The following is an 18,818-nucleotide window of genomic DNA, read 5'->3' on the forward strand; positions in this document are numbered from 1 at the left end:
TCTTATTATACTCATCAGAGTCATTAGGCCTATAGCACACTCCTACTCTCAATTTTGATCTCCCAATGCTTATGTCACACCAAACTGACTCGACACTGCCTGTCCAGCGATGTCCACTGGCTTCACTTCCTTGGATTTTATGTATTTCTTAACTAATAGCATAACCCCTCCTCCCTTCCTATCCAGTCTATCCTTTCTGTAGACGTTGTACTCCCCAAATTCCAGTTCTGCATTCCTTATGTCTGTGTGACACCACGTCTCTGAAATCCCCACAGTATCTGCCTTTGATGTTTTGAGCAATACCTCAAATTCAACAAATTTATTTACTAAACTCCTAGCATTGGTGTATACATGCACCTGTTCGTTTTCTTAGCTACCCTAACACAACCCATGTGCTTACTTGTACCCCAATGATTCCCAGCAGTCTCTGAAATATCCTGCATCTTATTTTCCAGTCTGCGGCTCATTCCAATAGAAGCAGTGCAAGAATTACTTTCACCTCTGAAAGTGGCTACTGTTAATATATTAGTCCTTGTATCCCCCCCAATCTAGCAGTTTTCCGACCCACCTAACACTGCCTCGATAGCATCAGGAAACGTTCTTGCACCCTTTCTATTTAAGTGTATCCCATCCCTGTAGAAGCTGTCTCTCCTGTTAACAAGTACAGACCATTCTGAAAAAAATTCTACCCCTTGAGACTTGCACAATCTTTCCAGGGCCGAATTGATCGACAGGGCTCTCATCATATACTCCCTCCTATCGTGTCTGGGCAGAATTGCAGACACTTTCAAATTCAACCCTAATTCACGGCTTTTTTACAACAGTGACCTGTACTTGTTAAGTAATTCCGCCGGTCTCCTACTCTTAATATCATTAGTGCCAACGTATACAACTACAGTGAAACTTCCCTTTAACGGACAGCCATGGGGAACGAAAATGTGTCCGTTAGAGAGAAGTGCCCGCTAACAAGAAGTCTGAGGGAGAAAAAAAAAAAAAGAAAGAAAGAAAAATCGTTAAACGTTTAATGTAAAATTAAATTAAAATATATACAGATTTTGCACAATATTTTTGTAAATAATATACATACAATTGTGCTATGCATATAATGACTTTATCTTAAGAAAAATACATACAGTAATCACTTATTTTCTTCTGCACCTTTTTCCGGCTGATAATTTTGTTTTCAACATTTGTTTGGAGTGAAGAAACCATCGAAAGTCCTTCAGTATATTCTTCAGCGGCGAAAAACATTTTTAAACGATTGATTTGTATGTGCGCTTCTATTTTCATCGGTGGTTCGTCGTTAATATGTTCTTCGACAGAATGACCTCCTTCCATTTCTTCATCCTCATGAGGAACTTCTTGAAAAATATCGATGATAATGTCGTTGATATCTAGAGTACCATCTTCTGTAGTGAGGTTTGCGTCTATATCTTTGTAGCCAGGGTCACTTGTGGCGGAAGTATCGTACATTATCAATAGATATTGAAGTTCTTGTTCTTCTTGGTGCTCCACATTGCTGTTCACAACTTCAATTTTTGCGTTTGAGAAGCCAGACTTTACAAAACAGTTCACGACAGTTTGTTTTCTAATTGCGTTTACTGAAGAGGAAATCCATTGAATCGCATCCAGGATGCTGATTTTCTTTGCAAGGTCACTCGCACATGTTACATCGTTCATGTTTGCATTGAGATGTCTTAAAACACGTTTTCTGTAGTGAAGTTTAAATTTTTTTATTATCCCTTGATCCAAGGGCTGACACTCTGCAGATATGTGTGGTGGCAGAAAAATGATTTGAATGTTGGACAATTCAATGTGCGGGTGAGATGCAGAAATCACGAAAAGAATGAAATCTATGAAGAAATCTATATCCATGAAAAGAATAATTTTTCTGTTTTGACGAATCATGTTTTGGTTAAAGTGACTTATCTATTCGCTCATGATATCTCGTGTCATCCACGCTTTTTTATTAGACTTCCAGTGAACATCCAAAAGATTCAACTTTATGCCCTTGAAACAACGAGGATTTTGTGGTTTTCCTATAACAAGAGTCAAAGTCTCCCAGCATATTTGTACACAATAGTACAGTCAAGCGTTCCTTAGAAATTTTTCCGCCCTGGCACTTTTCGTTTTTTAGACTCATTGTTTTTCCAGGAAGAGCTTTAAAAAAACAACCCTGTGTCGTCATAGTTGTAAATATCCTTAGCTTCAAAATCACGACATAAATATTCCAATTTGACGGTCCACTCTGTTACAACCCCAGTATCAACAGATCCACCTTCACCACTTACGGTTTTCCAAGAAATTTTATGCCGAGTTTTGAACTTGTCTAGCCATTCCACAGAAGCTTTGAACTCATTTACTCCCATAGATTTCGCAACCTCCAAAGCCTTTTCCCTAATAATACGCCCATTAATGGGAATTTTTTTAGCACTTGCGCGACAAATTTGAAGTCCAACAGTTTTCGGGAATGATTTTTGAACCTGATCATTTCCGTGTTGCCAAAATTGTTTGAGTAGTTCATTTTTTTTCTTTAGGATGTCGCTTACCTGCGTCTTCCCGATTTTGAATTTTGCAGCGAGATTGCGAACACTATTTTTTTGCCGATCATACGCATTAATGAGTTCTACTTTATCTTTTAAAGTTAAATGTTTACGAGAAGACATTGTGCACTTCACACGACACTGAACAAAACTGAAACTGAAAAGACTAAAGGCCGGCCATATTCTCCCCACCCCCTGCACACACCGAATTCATCAGAAGTTTTACACGTACCTTAAAATTCTTGAAAAAGGGTTTAGAACCGCGACGTAAACCTTGATAAAATTCAGAGAATCGGAAATAGAAAATAAACACACAATTGAGGCAACGTGGAAGAAACGTTCCTAGAAAAGGGCCGTGAGCTCGCCCGCTGTCCGTTATGGGGAGATCAAATTAAGTGCTAATCTAAACGAAACAGTGCAGATTGCCTGTCCGCGTCCGTTACAGAGAATGTCCGCTAGACAGAAGCTGCAAACACGTTAAAACCAATGGAGGTGAGTTGGGGAATTTGAAAATGTCCGTTGTAGAGAGATGTCCGTTAACGAGAGGTGTCCGTTAGGAGAAGTTTCACTGTATATCACCTTTTGTGCCCTTAAAAGATGATATCCGCTCTACAACGTCATCAACCTTTGCCCGTGGCAGACATAGTTAGCAGTTTGGAGAGAGTGGAGTTTATTAGATAGACTCCTGACATTTTGTAGGAAATATCGCAATTGAATAGTTTTTGATTCAGTCTCCAAACTAGCCATTAGTTGCTACGTTGGATTAGATTGTGAGTTTTGTCTGTGCGCCCTCACGGGGCGTCTTTCTTTAAAAGGCTTAACTAGTGTTCCTGGAGGCCACCTCTTCTGTTTCATGACAGTATTAGTCACGTTAGATGTGCATATCACTAGGAAGGAGGCATAGCATGGGTGTTTGGTTCTTAATTTCTTTACGTCCACTTCAAACCCATATTCCATCAAAAAGAGACTTTTAATACTCTCTATTCTTGTCTCAGGGCCCAGTCTGCATACGAAGATCCTTTCTCTGGTGCGAACAGCTGATATATGGTATATGTCCGCCAGTCTTCTTTCCTGAGTAATCAATCAATGGGAGGTTCGTATCAACTGATAGATTAGTAGTTCGCTGAGAGAGATTAGGTTTAGATGGGACATGCTTAAATTTTTTACTTTGGTTTTCGACTAGGGGAATTTGGACTGTCTCCGTAAATGTGGGATACTCAATTAAAGTTGAATCAGTTATGCTTGTTTTAGGGTTTATAGAGCTCTGGGTGGGGACTATGATTCCTCTTGTACATGATGCTTCAGTCACTGCTGGGGAACCTTGTGAATCACGTCTTCGCGACATGGCAGCTAGTGGAGTAGGAATTTTGTTTTGCGAATTGCTGTTGGCATGTTGTTGTTTTTTTCTGAAGTTCGGCACATTCGTTTGCATTCTCTCCTTCGTTCACATGGAGTGGAAACTCAGTGGTAGCAGACATACTATCCAGAGTGGGCTCTTCAGGTTCGTTGGGGTAAGGATGGTTTGATATTGGTTCTATTAGTGAATGTTGACTTGTTGGAATTCCCATTTCACTAACAAATTGTTTGAAGTCATACAGTTGTGTTTCTAGGTCATTTAGTTTGTCAAAAATTACTTAGTTATTGAATCTTAAATGTTTGTTTTCTTTAGTTAGATTGCTAAGGTTGGTTTGCAGTGGTAACGTCAGCTCCCTAAGTACTCGTTCGGACCGGCTAAGCTGCCGTGAGAGTTGAGCTAGGTGGTCAGGACATAGGCAATTATGTATAGAGGTAGGGTGTTCTTTTCTGGAAGAAGTATTGTGTAGTCGATCATTAACTTTTGATAGGCTCACTTGTCCTTTCTCATTTTCGAGGTGATGCTGGCTCTCTCTTTGTGACAGTTCATTAGTCTCAACCAATTGGTGAGGTGCTTGGGATTTGCCAATCGCTTCTGTTCAAAGTTGTGATTAGACTTATATAAGTCAAAGAGGTCTGTTATCACATGCTTGACAGTTTTATTTTGTTCCCACATAGAGAAAGCTTCATCCCTGAGATCTTCAGTTTGCGCCCCTAGACGTTTTATCAGGAAGGTTAAATGCCCAATACTTTCAAGGAAGGGACACGTTTCCTCCAGCGGGCGACCTTCAAAAGTTTGGAAGGGCTAAACATAAAGTGTCACATTCTGAACTAATAATAATAATAATAAATTTTCTGTTTATACTCCGGGACGACCAAACGGTCAGAGGAGTTCAGAAGATAGACAGATTACAAGAAACAGCACCGTATTCAGTAGTCACGGGCTTGAACCCCGGTCGCTCAAGGCACGTGTACTTATGCACCCGCGCGCCTGACCACTAGGCTACGGCGGCCTCTTATGCTAAGTTCTGGCTTGATTTCGTGGTTGTAGATGCCTTATTTCATTCACAATTGGATCTAGTTTTTTGTCACCTGCTTGTCGATGGTCAGATTTTTTGTTGGTTCCTAGGCAAGCTTCCACAACCGAGTTGGGTGTTTCACTTGGGACATCTTGACTCGCGCTGTTGTTTATTTGGGACTGGCATATTGAATATTGAAATTCATTTAAATTTACAATACTCTTTTCACTGTTAGGACCAGCATCAGCCAGGTTTTCATTATGACGGCTGGCATATACAATACTATCACTAATATGCCGTCGTCTACATTGATTTCTGTGGAGTTGCGTTCTGGAGACAACTGGCTTAATGTGAGTTGTAAGATTGCCATTAGCATTAACAACATAACTCTTATTTACGGGAGATTATATCCTAGTATTAAAATTCATTGCAGAGATTAGTGTAGAAATGGCAGGTGCACTGTGTTCGCCAGCTGTTTTAACTCCCTTCTTTGTTCACCGTGATAGCGATTTTTGTTCCGTTCGCCCTTTGTTCTCCATAATTAGCGTTACTAGTACCGTAACGTTAGCATTGCCCTTCACTACTATATATATATATATATATATATATATATATATATATATATATATATATATATATATATATATATATGTGTGTGTGTATATATATACAGTATGTATAAAATTAAGAAAAAGAAAAGAGAAAGAGAAACAGTAAGTGTACCTGAATGCGCAAGGCAGCAAAACAGGATACAAAAATATAAAGATAAGAATTCAAAATAATTTATAGAAAAAATTAATAGAAAATACTAAAAAAAGGAGAAGTTGCCAGGCCTAATAGAAGAAAAAAGAGAAAAAGAATATTAAGGACCTAAAAAAAAATAAAATGTAGAATTAAATAGAATTAACGGCTGAATTATCAGGCCAATCATATGTACAAAAGCTGAAAGGGAAGTAGAAATGAATAAATGTAAAATAATAAATGTAGTGAGCATCAAAATGAGGGTGAAAAAAAAAAAAAAATTGATGCAAACTAAATAAAAATAAACAAGACGAAATTGGTACATGGATCAGGTATTTCATCGGGGGACTACACCTGATCATGTACCAAAATACTGAGTTTCTATACAAACCCATTTTGATGGAGGAACTATCAAAATAAAACTAAATATAACTGAAATAAAAAGGGGGGGGGGGAATAAAAATAAAACTTCCAAAAACATGAGTAAGGTAGCCCCAACGCAGTGTGTGAAGTTAAAATAAAATAAAACAATTAAATTAAAATAAAATAAAATTAAGTCAAATTAAAATGTAAATACATGTGGGTTAAAATGAATAGTTTTGAAAAATATTTTTGAGAAAGGTGATTTTATGTAAATTTATGTAACAGGCAGTGGTATAGAAATAGGAAGTAATGCAGGGTAAGGGAGGGGAAAAGGTAATAAAAATTAAAAGTTAAAGAGGCGAAAATAGCAAGAATAAGAAAAGTAAGAATGTCCGAATCGCCCTGGTATTGCACTAATAGTTCAACAAACGGAAGAAAGAAGAATAGAAAGGAAAAAGAAGATGCAAAGAAAAGAAAAAGAGTTTAAAGGATATTAGGCAAGCTAGGTGTGTAAATACCCAACCTCTTAGAGAGGGCCTTGGCTGTGAGAGTTTTAGTAGAAGGGGAAACTAATACCACTAGCCTGTAATATATTTTTTGAGTGCCGAATGCCGAAGATATAGCCGAAAAAACAAACAAATAGCCGAAAGGTGTATAAAAATAGTGAAAAGAAGAAAAATTAAATACCTTTAAAGTTATGCAACGTCAAACTGGGCCAAAATGTAATATGTAATGAAGAAAATATTATAAAGAGAAATTTTGTGAACATGATTAATTAAAAATAGAATATAAACAGAGGGAGAATTATGACGACGGTGGAGTTGCTCAGTAGAAAATAACAATGGAAGCCCTCTATAGTTAAAATGAAATGGAGAAAAATTCTGAAAGAAATGTGTACGATTGTAAATAATTATTAATATTAATATAGAAAATAACTTAGAGTGAAAAAACATGAATATCGTTCAAATAGAAGTCATATAATGCGATTCGGACATTCTTACTTCTCTTATTCTTGCTATTTTCGCCTCTTCAATTTTTAATTTTTATTACCTTTTTCCCTCCCTTACCCTGCATTACTTCCTATTTCTATACCAATGCCTGTTACATAAATTTACATAAAATCACCTTTCTCAAAAACATTTTTCAAAACTATTCATTTTAACCCACATGCATTTTCACTTTTTGACTTAATTTAATTGCTTTATTTTACAGTATTTCAAATTCACACACTGCATTGGGGCTACCAACGCAGTGTGTGTTTTTGGAGATTTTATTTTTATCCTCCCCCTTTTTATTTTATTTCAGTTATATTGAATTTTATTTTAATAGTTCCTCCATCAACATGGGTTTGTATAGAAACGCAGTGTTTTAGTACATTATTTTAGTAGTCCCCATGAAATACCTGATCCATGTACCAATTTTATCTTGTTTATTTTTATCTAGTTTGCATAAATTTTTTTTTTCACCCTCATTTTGATGCTCACTACATTTATTATTTTACATTTATTAATTGTTACTTCCCTTTCAACTTTTGTACATATGATTGGACTGTTAATTCAGCCGTTAATTCTACTTAATTCTACATTTTTTTTTTTTTTTAGGTTCTTAATATTATTTTTCTCTTTTTTCTTGTATTAGGCCTGTCACCTTGTGTTAATAACTTCTCCATCTTTTAGTATTTTCTATCAATAATTTTTAATTCTTATATATATATATATATATATATATATATAGGTATATATATACTGTATATATATATATACACACAACATGTTATGGTTTTTGCATGTTTTCTACTCCTGATGTCTGCTTTACTATTTTTTTTTTTTTACTTTCATTTTATTTTACATTTATTTCTGCTGTCTATTCTTCGATTCATTTGGATATAATTTGAATTTTATATATATATATATATATATATATATATATATATATATATATATATATATATAATTCAAATTATATTGCACTAAACGGGACAGAGAAAGCACCAGGAAACTACCCTGTAAAGAAAGCATATCACAAGCAATCCTACGAAGAACGAGCTAGAGAAGTACGAAGATCTGGCAGCTACGAAATCATCGTAGCACAACAGAATGCTGATGGGGATGTCGGGCCCCGTAGGGGAAGTGTCAGGTCTTTCCAGATCGTCAACTTGCGAAATGCCTGTTGTGTAATCGGGAAATGGAATTTACGAACAATGTTGAAATGTTGAAAGTTGGACAATGTCAAAAGATAAATGCACAGGAAGCGGAGAGTATAAATGTGGAGAGTATAAATTTATGCACTCTGGAAGTAGTGGCGGACAGAGGGGCGTGGCAATAATTATGGCAATGTGATTCATGAGAGCACTAGTGGATGTGGAATCGTTGAACATAGAATTATCATGGTCAGATTTGCGGCAAATCCGGTCGACATGGTAATTATACAAGTTTATATGCCAACCTCAAATGGTGCTGACGAATTAGTTGTGGAGACATATGAACGGTTGGAGGAATTAAGACTGAAAACCAGATCAAAAGACAACGTGATAATTATGGGGATTGGAATGCGGTGGTAGGAGAGAGAAGGGAAGAAAAGTTTGTCGCGAACTTTGATCTAGGTGTGAGAAACATAAGAGGTCAACACTTAGTGGAGTTTTGTACAGGAGAGAGTGTCAGGGCTTTCCAGATCGTCAACTTGCTAAATGTCTGTTGTGGAATCGGGACATGGAACTTACGAACAATGTAGGAATGTGGAAAGTTGGGGAATGTCAAAAGAGATATCCACCGTCTAATGGTAGAAAATACGTGGTTTAAGGCGCCACCCCGCAGGAGATATATATCGAAGAATCCTAGCGACTCACGAAGGTACCAAATTTAGTACATCTTAGTTAAACAGAGATACTGTAACCAAGTGAAGAAAGCAATGTCCTATCCGGAAGCATACGGAGATTCAGGCCACTCACTCGTGAAGATGAATGTGGAAATAAAATTGAAGTGCCTGAATAAAAGGAAATCATTCATGAGATGGAACATTGAGAAATTTAGATAGGAGAGTGAAAAAAAAATGTATTTCAAGATCTGACCTATGTTATCGCTACTGCGGAAACTATGAACGATCTAGAACAAAATTGGTCTTTAATTAAAGGGATGACTTGTAAAGCTGCATCGAAGGCTCTGGGGAAGAATGAAAAATTGGTAGAAAGCCTTGGATCACAGATATTTTACTGCAAAAAATGGATAAGAGGAGGTGACTGAAAGGCCAAAAAATGATGATGATCAAAGGAACTATTGGAGATTGAAGAATGAATTTGATATGGATTGTAGGAAAGCAAAAGAACAGTGGTGGGCAGGGAATTGTCAAGAGATTGAAACGCTCGAAGAACAAGGTCGGGTGGACTTGGCGTATAGAAAAATCAGAGAGTTAACGAGAAAGAGTAACGGAATTCAAATAAGAGCAATGAGGGATTAAAAGGGAATGACAGTATTGAATTTCGAAGAACAAAAGGAAACGAAGAACAAAAGATGGAGGAGATATGTTGAAGTTTATGAAGATTCAAGCATGTACACATGGAGGAATACGGCACTAAAGGAACAAGAAAACATGGAGGAGGAAATATCTAAAGATGAATTGGACACAGCCTTAAAGTCTCTCACAAAGCACCATGAATTGACAACTTACCTGCAGAGCTTTTAAAATATAGAGGAGAAGATGTGAAGGAAGCCTTATTTGAACTGGTAAAGAAGATGTACAGGGATGAGCGTTGGCCGGAGGAATTCAGCACAGGAATCATAATCCCCATACCCAAGGTGACACCAACAGTATGCCAAGACTACAGAATTAAAAGTCTTATTACCCATTCATCCAAGATTATGCCAACAGTCATCAAAGTCCGTATGGGGAGTCATATTGAACAATTTCTGGATGACTCACAGTGCTGTTTTCTCAGCGGCAGATTGACGAGACATGCTATTGGAACGTTGAGTTGTTGGGAGAGAAAATGTATAACATGGGAATAAACCTCTATGTGTGTTTTGTGGATTACAAAGAAGGCGTTCGCTAGAATAATCTGGAGAGAGCTGTTGCTTAAGAAAATTGGATGCAAGAAGATTATTGAACTGATCTATGACTTATATATGTAGAAGACAAAATGCGGTGATAAGAGTGAGACAAGAACTGACAGAAGAAACTAAAGTTAAAAAGGGAGTATGACAGGGATGCTTACTTTCACCTGGATTGTTTAGTGCTTTTGCTGAAGTGATAATAAAAGAGGCATTTGGGAAAAAAAGTGGGGGGGGGTTAAAATATGTGAAAAGTACGACAGGGTATTTTAGAAGTTATTCTTACAGGTTATTTACAAGTTTGCAGACGAATCAGGCCATACTAGCAGGTTGCCCTGCTACGCTGAAAAAAATGATCAGAAGATTAAAAAAGTGCTTAAGTATGGAATGAAGATAAACGTGATGAAACATAGACAATGATGATTGGTAAAAAGGTCAATTCGCTCCCGACTTGAGATCGATGAAGTAAAAATAGAACAGGTAGATCACTTTAGATACCTGGAGCAGTTATTTCACAGTAAATTTCATGTAAAACTGAGATTCAACCCAGAATTGCAGTGGCAAAACAATCTTTCAAGAATAAACTGTCGTTGATTACATAGAAGATGTCACAAAAAATTAGGAAGAAGATAATATCTGGTCAGTGGCACTATATGCAGCAGAGACATGGATTCTTACAAAGAGAGAGAAAAAGAAACTTGTGACCTTCGAGATGTGGTGATGGCGCAGGATGGAAAAAATTAAATGGACTGAAAAAGTGTCAAATGTGGAAGTATTAAGACGTGTTCAAGTAGAAAAGAAAATTCTAGGTAGAATAGGATCATCTAGACTCAAATGGGTGGGCCATGTTATTTGACACGGCGGTTTGCTTCTGGGTGCCATGTATGGGACTGGGGCAGGAAACGCCTTAGGGGAAGATCAAAAAATACCTTCATCGGGACGTTGCTGGAAGAGGTATGACTTCAAAATTTTGAGGTACTAAAACAAATGGCACAGGAGAGACAAAGGTGGAAACAGCTCAGAGGAACTGACCAGTCACAAGACTGTATTACTGATGATGATATATGTTAATTATTTATTCAATTATTTAATAGATTATTTATTTATTTGTTTGTTTAATAATAATTTATTTATTTATTTTTACTTTTAAATAGGATGAATGAATTTTTTGGCTTAATTTTCTTAGCATAATCACCAAACAATAGTTTATTTCTTCTTTTTTTAAAGTTAATTGTGGCAACTAGTGATTAAATAATTCTCTTAACTATATTCTGATATCGCTAAATGCGAAATTAAAGATAAAAATATTTAAACAGCGAACTCACTGTAAAATGACAAAGTCCCACTATTATGGTGATCGTCTGAAGACTGAAAGAGTTGCCGAGGTGGAAATTCATTTATTTCGGATAGTTTGCTAGAAGTTTCGATAGTTTTCAAGAGGTGGTGCATCACTTCAGGTGGCGATGTCTGTTCGTTTGTCAATTGTACTATCAGTGACGGGAAAGTATTCTCCTCATTAGTACCGTAGATGGGATCAGAAGACTGAGATAAGTCGGCCATGGTAACAGAGGTGTGGATATAAGGAAGGTGACGAACGAACAACCTCGGCGGCATAATAGCATTTAAGTCAAGAAATACTGGCAGGAATAGTACACATTTCTTTGAGAGCCGTGGCTGGAAAGTTTGAAATGCTGTATCCAATGAAAAACAGAACTGCTCCTGGATATATTGCAAGCAGAAAATGATAACAGTCCAATTATTAGATAAAGCTTTACCTGACTGCAGCTCTCTGAGACGCACCTGCGCGAAAGGGTCACTTCGCGCTTTCCTCTGCTGGAAACAGGTGTAGCTAGCGACCTCGTGTGGCTAAACGAAATAACTTTCACTAGAAGGAAGGAAGAAAGCAGTACACAGACTGAATGTTCTCCGTGTAGTTAGGTGCCTTACTGTTCTGTTAAAAATTCTGCCTTCCTATCCCACTCTCTCTCGTGATTATACAGGGAAAGAGTTAATCAATATTTCTCACTAAACATCAATGCGTACCACAAAAACCGTGCTTACTCTCATTATAGTGCAAGTAGCTGTTACTATCCAAATATAAGCAGAAAATTCATTATTATTTTTTATTTAGTTTATATATAGATAAGAAGTAATTTCCAAAAGAAAGCAGTCATAAGATTAAATAATTATTTGATTATTTAATTTGATGATTCTATGATGCTTATGCTTAACTTGTTTGTTACTTCATTCTTACTTTACAAATTTTAATCATCATATAATAATAAAGAATATTATATAATATGATATTACATTATATAATAATAATTTCAATAATACAACGGTGTCGAAAATTTGAAATTGAGCATTAAGAAATAGCATTCTGGGGAGAAACTTGTTGTTTATTGCTTACATATGGAAGAAGCAAGATGATATGGTGACGCAATGCTTGTATTCCTTCCCAGTCCCTCCTCACTACGCGCACACACATAACATATGTAAAAAAATATAATACACTGAACGATAACGAGCTATTGCGAAACTTGACTTCACTGGCGCAAAAATAAACACCACCGTCTAAACACCACAGAGAATGATCATGTCGGAATATCATGCACTACAGTAAATGCAGCGATTAAGATTATAAATTTGAGATGACAATGAGGAAAACATTTACAATGAACGTCGGGTAACACAATTAGAAGAAAAGCAGCAATCATTGATTACTTCATTTCGAAGAAATGCATTAAGGAAAGAAATTAAGGAAGAAATACAGGAAAAGCATTTAGAGATTACAAATTAATAATACGTTAATGTTTTTCTTTTTAAAGAAAAAAATGGGTGGACTCTCATATAACTTTCACACACACAGCAATGAAGAGGTACAAAATACGAGGCATGGTAATTAATTTCCCGGACTATAGCTATTGCGGTCATGTTCGATGAGTTTGAAAATTATCAGAATTGGTTTGTTGCAGTTCAAACTACTGCCGGTGGTAAAAAAGATTGTTCAATAGGCTGCCAGGTTGCAAGTAAAGACTAATTTCGTTAGCGTTAACTTGCCATGTCACGATTTTGCAATGGAGCAACGAACAAATACCAAATTTTGCTTTAAATTGGCAAACCTGCAACAGAAACATATGAAATGTTAAAAACTGTTTTTGATAATGAAACCTTAAATCATAAAAGTGTGTTTCAATCGTATAAGCGTTTCAAAGACGGATACGAGGATGTTCCAGATTATGATCCAAAAAGTGGAGGTCCGTCAATCTCTCGAAATGAGATCAAAAGTTTTGGAAAGAGATCGTCGTTTGCCTCTCTTAATGATGGCTGATGTATGAATAAGGAAACTATTGGTCAATCAAATTCTGCCACGGAGATTAAGGGAAAATGAAGGTCTGTGCAAAATTTGTGCCCCAAGCCTCACAGATTAGCAGAAGCAACAAAAGACTTCATCCAGATTTGCCAAGACAATCCTAATTTTCTCGAAGTACTGTTATTGGAGATAAATGTTGACAATTCAGAAAAGAAGCGTCAGAGAATGCAGTGGACTTTGAACCAAGGCTCAAAAATTTCGTTTCATCCCTGTATACTGCATTTCTTCCTTAATTTCTTTCCTTAATGCATTTTTTCGAAATGAAGTAATCAATAATTGCTGCTTTTCTTCTAATTGTGTTACCCGACGTTCATTGTAAGAAGTCCAGGATCAAGACGGTACTGATCATGTTTTCGAAAAATAGGGTATGAAAAAAACCCAGCATTCACTCTCTTCCCCCTTCAGATTCAAATTCACAAGGTATTTGAATCTGAAGGGGGAAGACAGTGAATGCTGGGTTTTTCTATGCAATGCCCCTGCCTAATTCGCCCTTGTGATGATCATGTCGGAATATCATGCACTACAGCGATTGCAGCGATTAAGAAGATTATAAATTATTATAAATTTGAGATGACAATGAGGAAAACATTTACAATGAACGTCGGGTAACACAATTAGAAGAAAAGTTCTGACGAAACATGCCATTATACAGATCAACTATCCACTAGCGGACTTATTTTTCTTTCGTAAGGTGTACATCAAGAAATCAACATCCAGATTTCTTGATAAACTGAACATCCCGAAATCTCTTTCCTCAACGGAAAGAGATTTCTGGATGTTGAGCCCATAACGAAAAACAGTAACAGCGGAACTGAACCTCATCTCTTTGAAAGTCTTCGCTGACTCTTTTAGAATGGTGTAATAAGTGCATTCATTCAGGTGGTGATTACACCATTGAATAAAAATAAAACCATTTTTGAGCTCTTTCACTCTGTTCTTTCCATTGCACCCGTCCCGAAACTTTATTGCCACCCCTCGTAGTATACATTAAAAATCCATACGACGAGAGTTTATAGTAGCCACGTTACGCTACTTCCTATTTATGGTTGATGCAGTATTTAAAACTTTGACATACATTGCTTATTACTGAACTTGCGTGTCGTGTTTTTTTTTTTTTTTTTTTTTTGTGAACAGTGGTTTCGCCATTTCTCATTTGCTTGGTAAAGTTTGGATTCCAGGCCCGTAACAGATGAGGAATTTCTAAATATCTCTTCAGTTTGGGGCTGTAAGTTAGCCGATCTCAGAAGGAGAATAAAGATTTCTTCCGCGAATCATTCGTTTTTCAATCGCACAACATGCAAAGTTTGCCCGTGAATGCACACAGATATAACAATTAAATTACAACTTAATTTGTCAATCCTTCCATTCACACCAAGAGGAAATGGACAGATTTATTAAAAAAAATTGCATACAAGTTGTAAGGCTTTAGGTGTATCAACAACTAAAACCACCTGCACCGTATATACAGGGTATCTGAAAAGTGTGAAACCAATGGGATTTACTTTTCTTCTTTCAGAATGTCATGCACCATGCTCTTGGGCATGGATTTCATACACTGGTCCGTCTGACCACTAAGGACTATCTCCACCCTTTCATCCAGTGTTAATGCCATTTTTCACATGTAAAGAAAAACATATTTTTACCATCGGTTCCAGACTTTTCGGACACAATGTATTATGTCTATAAATTGCCTGCGTCTTGTGGTTGATTTATCTGTTTCACGAACGAAATACCTGACTTGCCTGGAAAAATAACAATGCAGCTCTCGTCTGAGACCAACTAACTTAGCCACGTTGTTAAAAAGAATCCCTAAAAATATTCCTGGCATCTTAACGGGATTCGCATCGGCCTTTTCCTCTGGTGTGGAGTTGTCATTGGTGAAGTGGACGGTACTTATATGCACTATACTAACCACAAAGACTTGTATGCATGTGAAGCTGATCAGCGCAGTAAACAGCTAATGCATGTTTCTTACTTCCCTGATAAAGGAAATTTAAAGTGGGATAAAAATGTACATGACTTTAGCAGGCAAACAAAATGGTGACCGACAGAGACTGAATGAATGGGCAAGCTTTCAACACACGTAAGTTTAATCGGTTACATTTGCAGTCTAATCAGTACATTTACTTTTACAGTCTAATAAGTAAATTTATTACTTTTTCTAAATCAGTTTATTCGGTTACCTTTCCGAACTTCATCGGCCACCGATCCCGACCTCCGAGCATTCAGTCGAAGCAAACGAAGTTTAAAGATTCAGTCATCTCTAATTTATTAATCTGTAGCTGAGGAAGAGATACACTGAGTGATCACTGAATTATATCCACCCCTATGAAAACTGAATGCGACTCGTTGACCAAGTGAGCTGCGAGAGTGCGGAGTTAGTCGACCTACGTAGCATAGATAATTCCGAGGTGATGGGTAAAAGGAAGGATTTATCAGACATTGACAAAGGACAGATTGTGAGTGCTCGACGAGCTGCTGCTCGATTTCTCAAACAGCTGAACTGGTGGGGTGTTCGAGAGCCACCGTAGTTAAAGTGTACTAGGACTGGCGTCAAAATGGTCAAACGACTCGACGACAAAACTGCAAAGTCAGCGAAAGGTTGATGTTAGAGGTGAGCGCTGTGTCCGACGACTCGTACAAGTAAACAGGCGCAGCACTGTTGAAGAGTTGACTACCCAATACAACACGGGTCAACCCGGAACAATATCTGGCGTCGCACGCTCGCACGTATGGGCTATACCAGCAGACGACCCCTACAGCATCCTCTCCTAACCAAGGTTCGTTCATCTGCGTAAAACACTAGCCTGGTGCAAAGAGCATGCAAGTTGGACGTTAGAAAACTGGAAGAAGATGTGCCGGTCAGATGAGTCACGTTATTTACTCCACAACGTGGATGGGCGTGTACGGATTTGGCGTCAACAACATGAAGCTCTTGATCCATCAAGAATGGTGTGGGGGCATGTTTTACTGGCAGGAACTTGGACCTCTGGTGCATGTGGAACAACGTATCAGTGGTCTCCGCTATCGTTAACTGTTTGCTGACTGTGTACACGCGGCTATGTTACATTTTTTGCCGAATGGCGATGGTGTCTTCCAAGATGACAATGCGCCGAGCCATCGGGCACTTGTTGTGCAGGAATGGTTTGAGGAACACATTTCTGACTTCTAGCATATCGATTGGCCTCCGAAATTTTCCCGATATCAATCCCATAGAGCACTTGTGGAACACTATGGAAAGGCATACCAGGTGTCTGGATACACCAATCACCTCCATACCTCCATTGCTGACCGCATTACACACAACTTGGTTGTCCATACCTTCAGAAACCTTCCGACATCTTGTTGAATCAATGCCACGTCGGATAGCTGCTGTACTGAGGGCAAAGGTATTGAGGGTAAAAGTAACCTACGAAGTATTAAGTAGGTGGTCATAATTCAGTGATCACTCAGTGTATACCACTTGAAAAATGGCTTCATTTGATTAAGAGCAGAAAAAATATAGGTGCTATAGTTCTTTTTCAAGAAATTCACTTCAGTTCTTATAGCGCTTCTCCTCCAATTAATACCCAACTGAGGGTATTACGTGGCGTATTAGGGTATTAAGGAACAATGTTCCTTGATACCCTAAACGACAGCGAATAGACGACCCACTATAAGCCATTATTTTCTATTTACGTGTGATGTGCAGTTAAGTAAATAGCAGTTGACGGAGTGAACGGACTACTGATGATGTTTACTTCATCAGATACAACTATAATTACAGTATAGCACTGTTTGTGTTGTAAGATATTATACGATTTCATTTGTTTTAAACTTCCCATCATGAATGCATTGATAATTATTAATTCGAGAAAAAAGAAAGAAAAAAAAAAATTCTGCATTAGTGATCAAAGAAGAGAGAAATCGATTTAAAACTACTGGAAAGTTCGAAGTATTGCTTGCATATGCTTTCAGATGTTTTTTTTTTTTATTATTATTATTATTATTTTATTTTATTATCAAGCTATGTTATGGATGTCGGTGTTCAGGAAAAAGACACTCTGGACTTCATGTTAATTTTAATTTGAATCATCCGATGGGTATCAAAATTAACCATCGGATCGTTAACGTTTTGTTAACGTGCAGAGCAATATGAGTTTGCAATCCAAAAAAAAAAAAAAATGTCGAACTTAAACAAATCTCCATGACCGTTTCTAACAAACGCCTTCCAATCACCTCCATACCTCCATTGCTGACCGCATTACACACAGCTTGGTTGTCCATACCTTCAGAAACCTTCCGACATCTTGTTGAATCAATGCCACGTCGGATAGCTGCTGTACTGAGGGCAAAGGTATTGAGGGTAAAAGTAACCTACGAAGTATTAAGTAGGTGGTCATAATTCAGTGATCACTCAGTGTATACCACTTGAAAAATGGCTTCATTTGATTAAGAGCAGAAAAAATATAGGTGCTATAGTTCTTTTTCAAGAAATTCACTTCAGTTCTTATAGCGCTTCTCCAAGGAAAATTATAGGAATGTTTCTTCATTTAATAAAAAAAATATACGGAACAGTGATATTCAAAAAAGCAGTGAAAGTATTAAGAAATAGGGAGAAAACAGAGACTATGTCCAAAAAAAATAGACTTTCATGGGAAAGGTAGCATGTTTTTTTTTTTTTTCTTTAATTGGGAACTGGAAGTATCCAGCCGTATCAGGGCATCTACAATAAAAACAAAGAATTTTTATTTAGATGTTCTATCGCTTTATTGGCAGAATTTTAGGCACACGAGTAGAATGTGCAAAAGGAAAGAAGCGACGTTTAGTAATTTTTCCATACATGGAAATATATTTCGTGCTTGCCCAAACTCATGAAATAAACTGATTTCCTCAATTTTCCGTCACAGGAATTCCCTCCCCCCCCCCCGACTAATGCCAAACACCGCTTAGCTTGGTGTAAGACCCGCCGTTATTGGGACATAGACCAATAAGGATTTCTTTACTTATATAAACTCTAAAAGGAACGGGATGAATCTAATTGGTCCACTTGACATCGATGGTTCGACTGTTGATGATCGTGCTCAGATAGCAAACAAACTGAATGAGTATTTTGCATCTACATTCACACGTGAGGAATTATTAAGGTTTGAAAATGGCAGAAGGTTATCAAATTCTAGCAAGATACTTAATGATTTTGTAATAACTGAGAGCAAAGTGGAAGAGAAATTGTTGAAGTTAAACGTAAGAAAAGCACCTGGGGTGGATGGGATCTATCCAGTTATATTAAAGGAGGCGGCAAAGCAACTAAGCAAACCCTTAGTCATCATTATGAGAGCATCCTTGGACTCAGGGGAGGTTCCCACGGACTGGAGATGTGCAAATGTATCCCCAATTCACAAAG

General features: G+C 37.3%; 1 protein-coding gene across 4 annotated transcripts in view; it reads right to left on the reverse strand.

Annotated features, from left to right (window-relative positions):
• Positions 1-11,856, reverse strand: part of LOC150081744 (synaptotagmin-15-like) — a 377,464-nt gene extending 365,608 nt beyond the window's left edge. For all 4 annotated transcript variants that reach the window (XR_016547288.1, XR_016547289.1, XM_090379611.1 and 1 more), the window contains exon 1: positions 11,388-11,856. Coding sequence is in view for 2 of the 4 variants with exons in the window: in XM_090379611.1 (XP_090235737.1) it covers positions 11,388-11,676 (289 nt within the window). In the remaining 2 variants the exon portion in view is untranslated. The remainder of the gene's footprint in view (positions 1-11,387) is intronic.
• Positions 11,857-18,818: the final 6,962 nt, after the last annotated feature.

This window comes from Mastigoproctus giganteus, chromosome 8, assembly GCF_048544385.1.
Source record: "Mastigoproctus giganteus isolate SK-2022 chromosome 8, ASM4854438v1, whole genome shotgun sequence".
In the NCBI taxonomy this organism is placed as follows: domain Eukaryota; kingdom Metazoa; phylum Arthropoda; class Arachnida; order Uropygi; family Thelyphonidae; genus Mastigoproctus; species Mastigoproctus giganteus.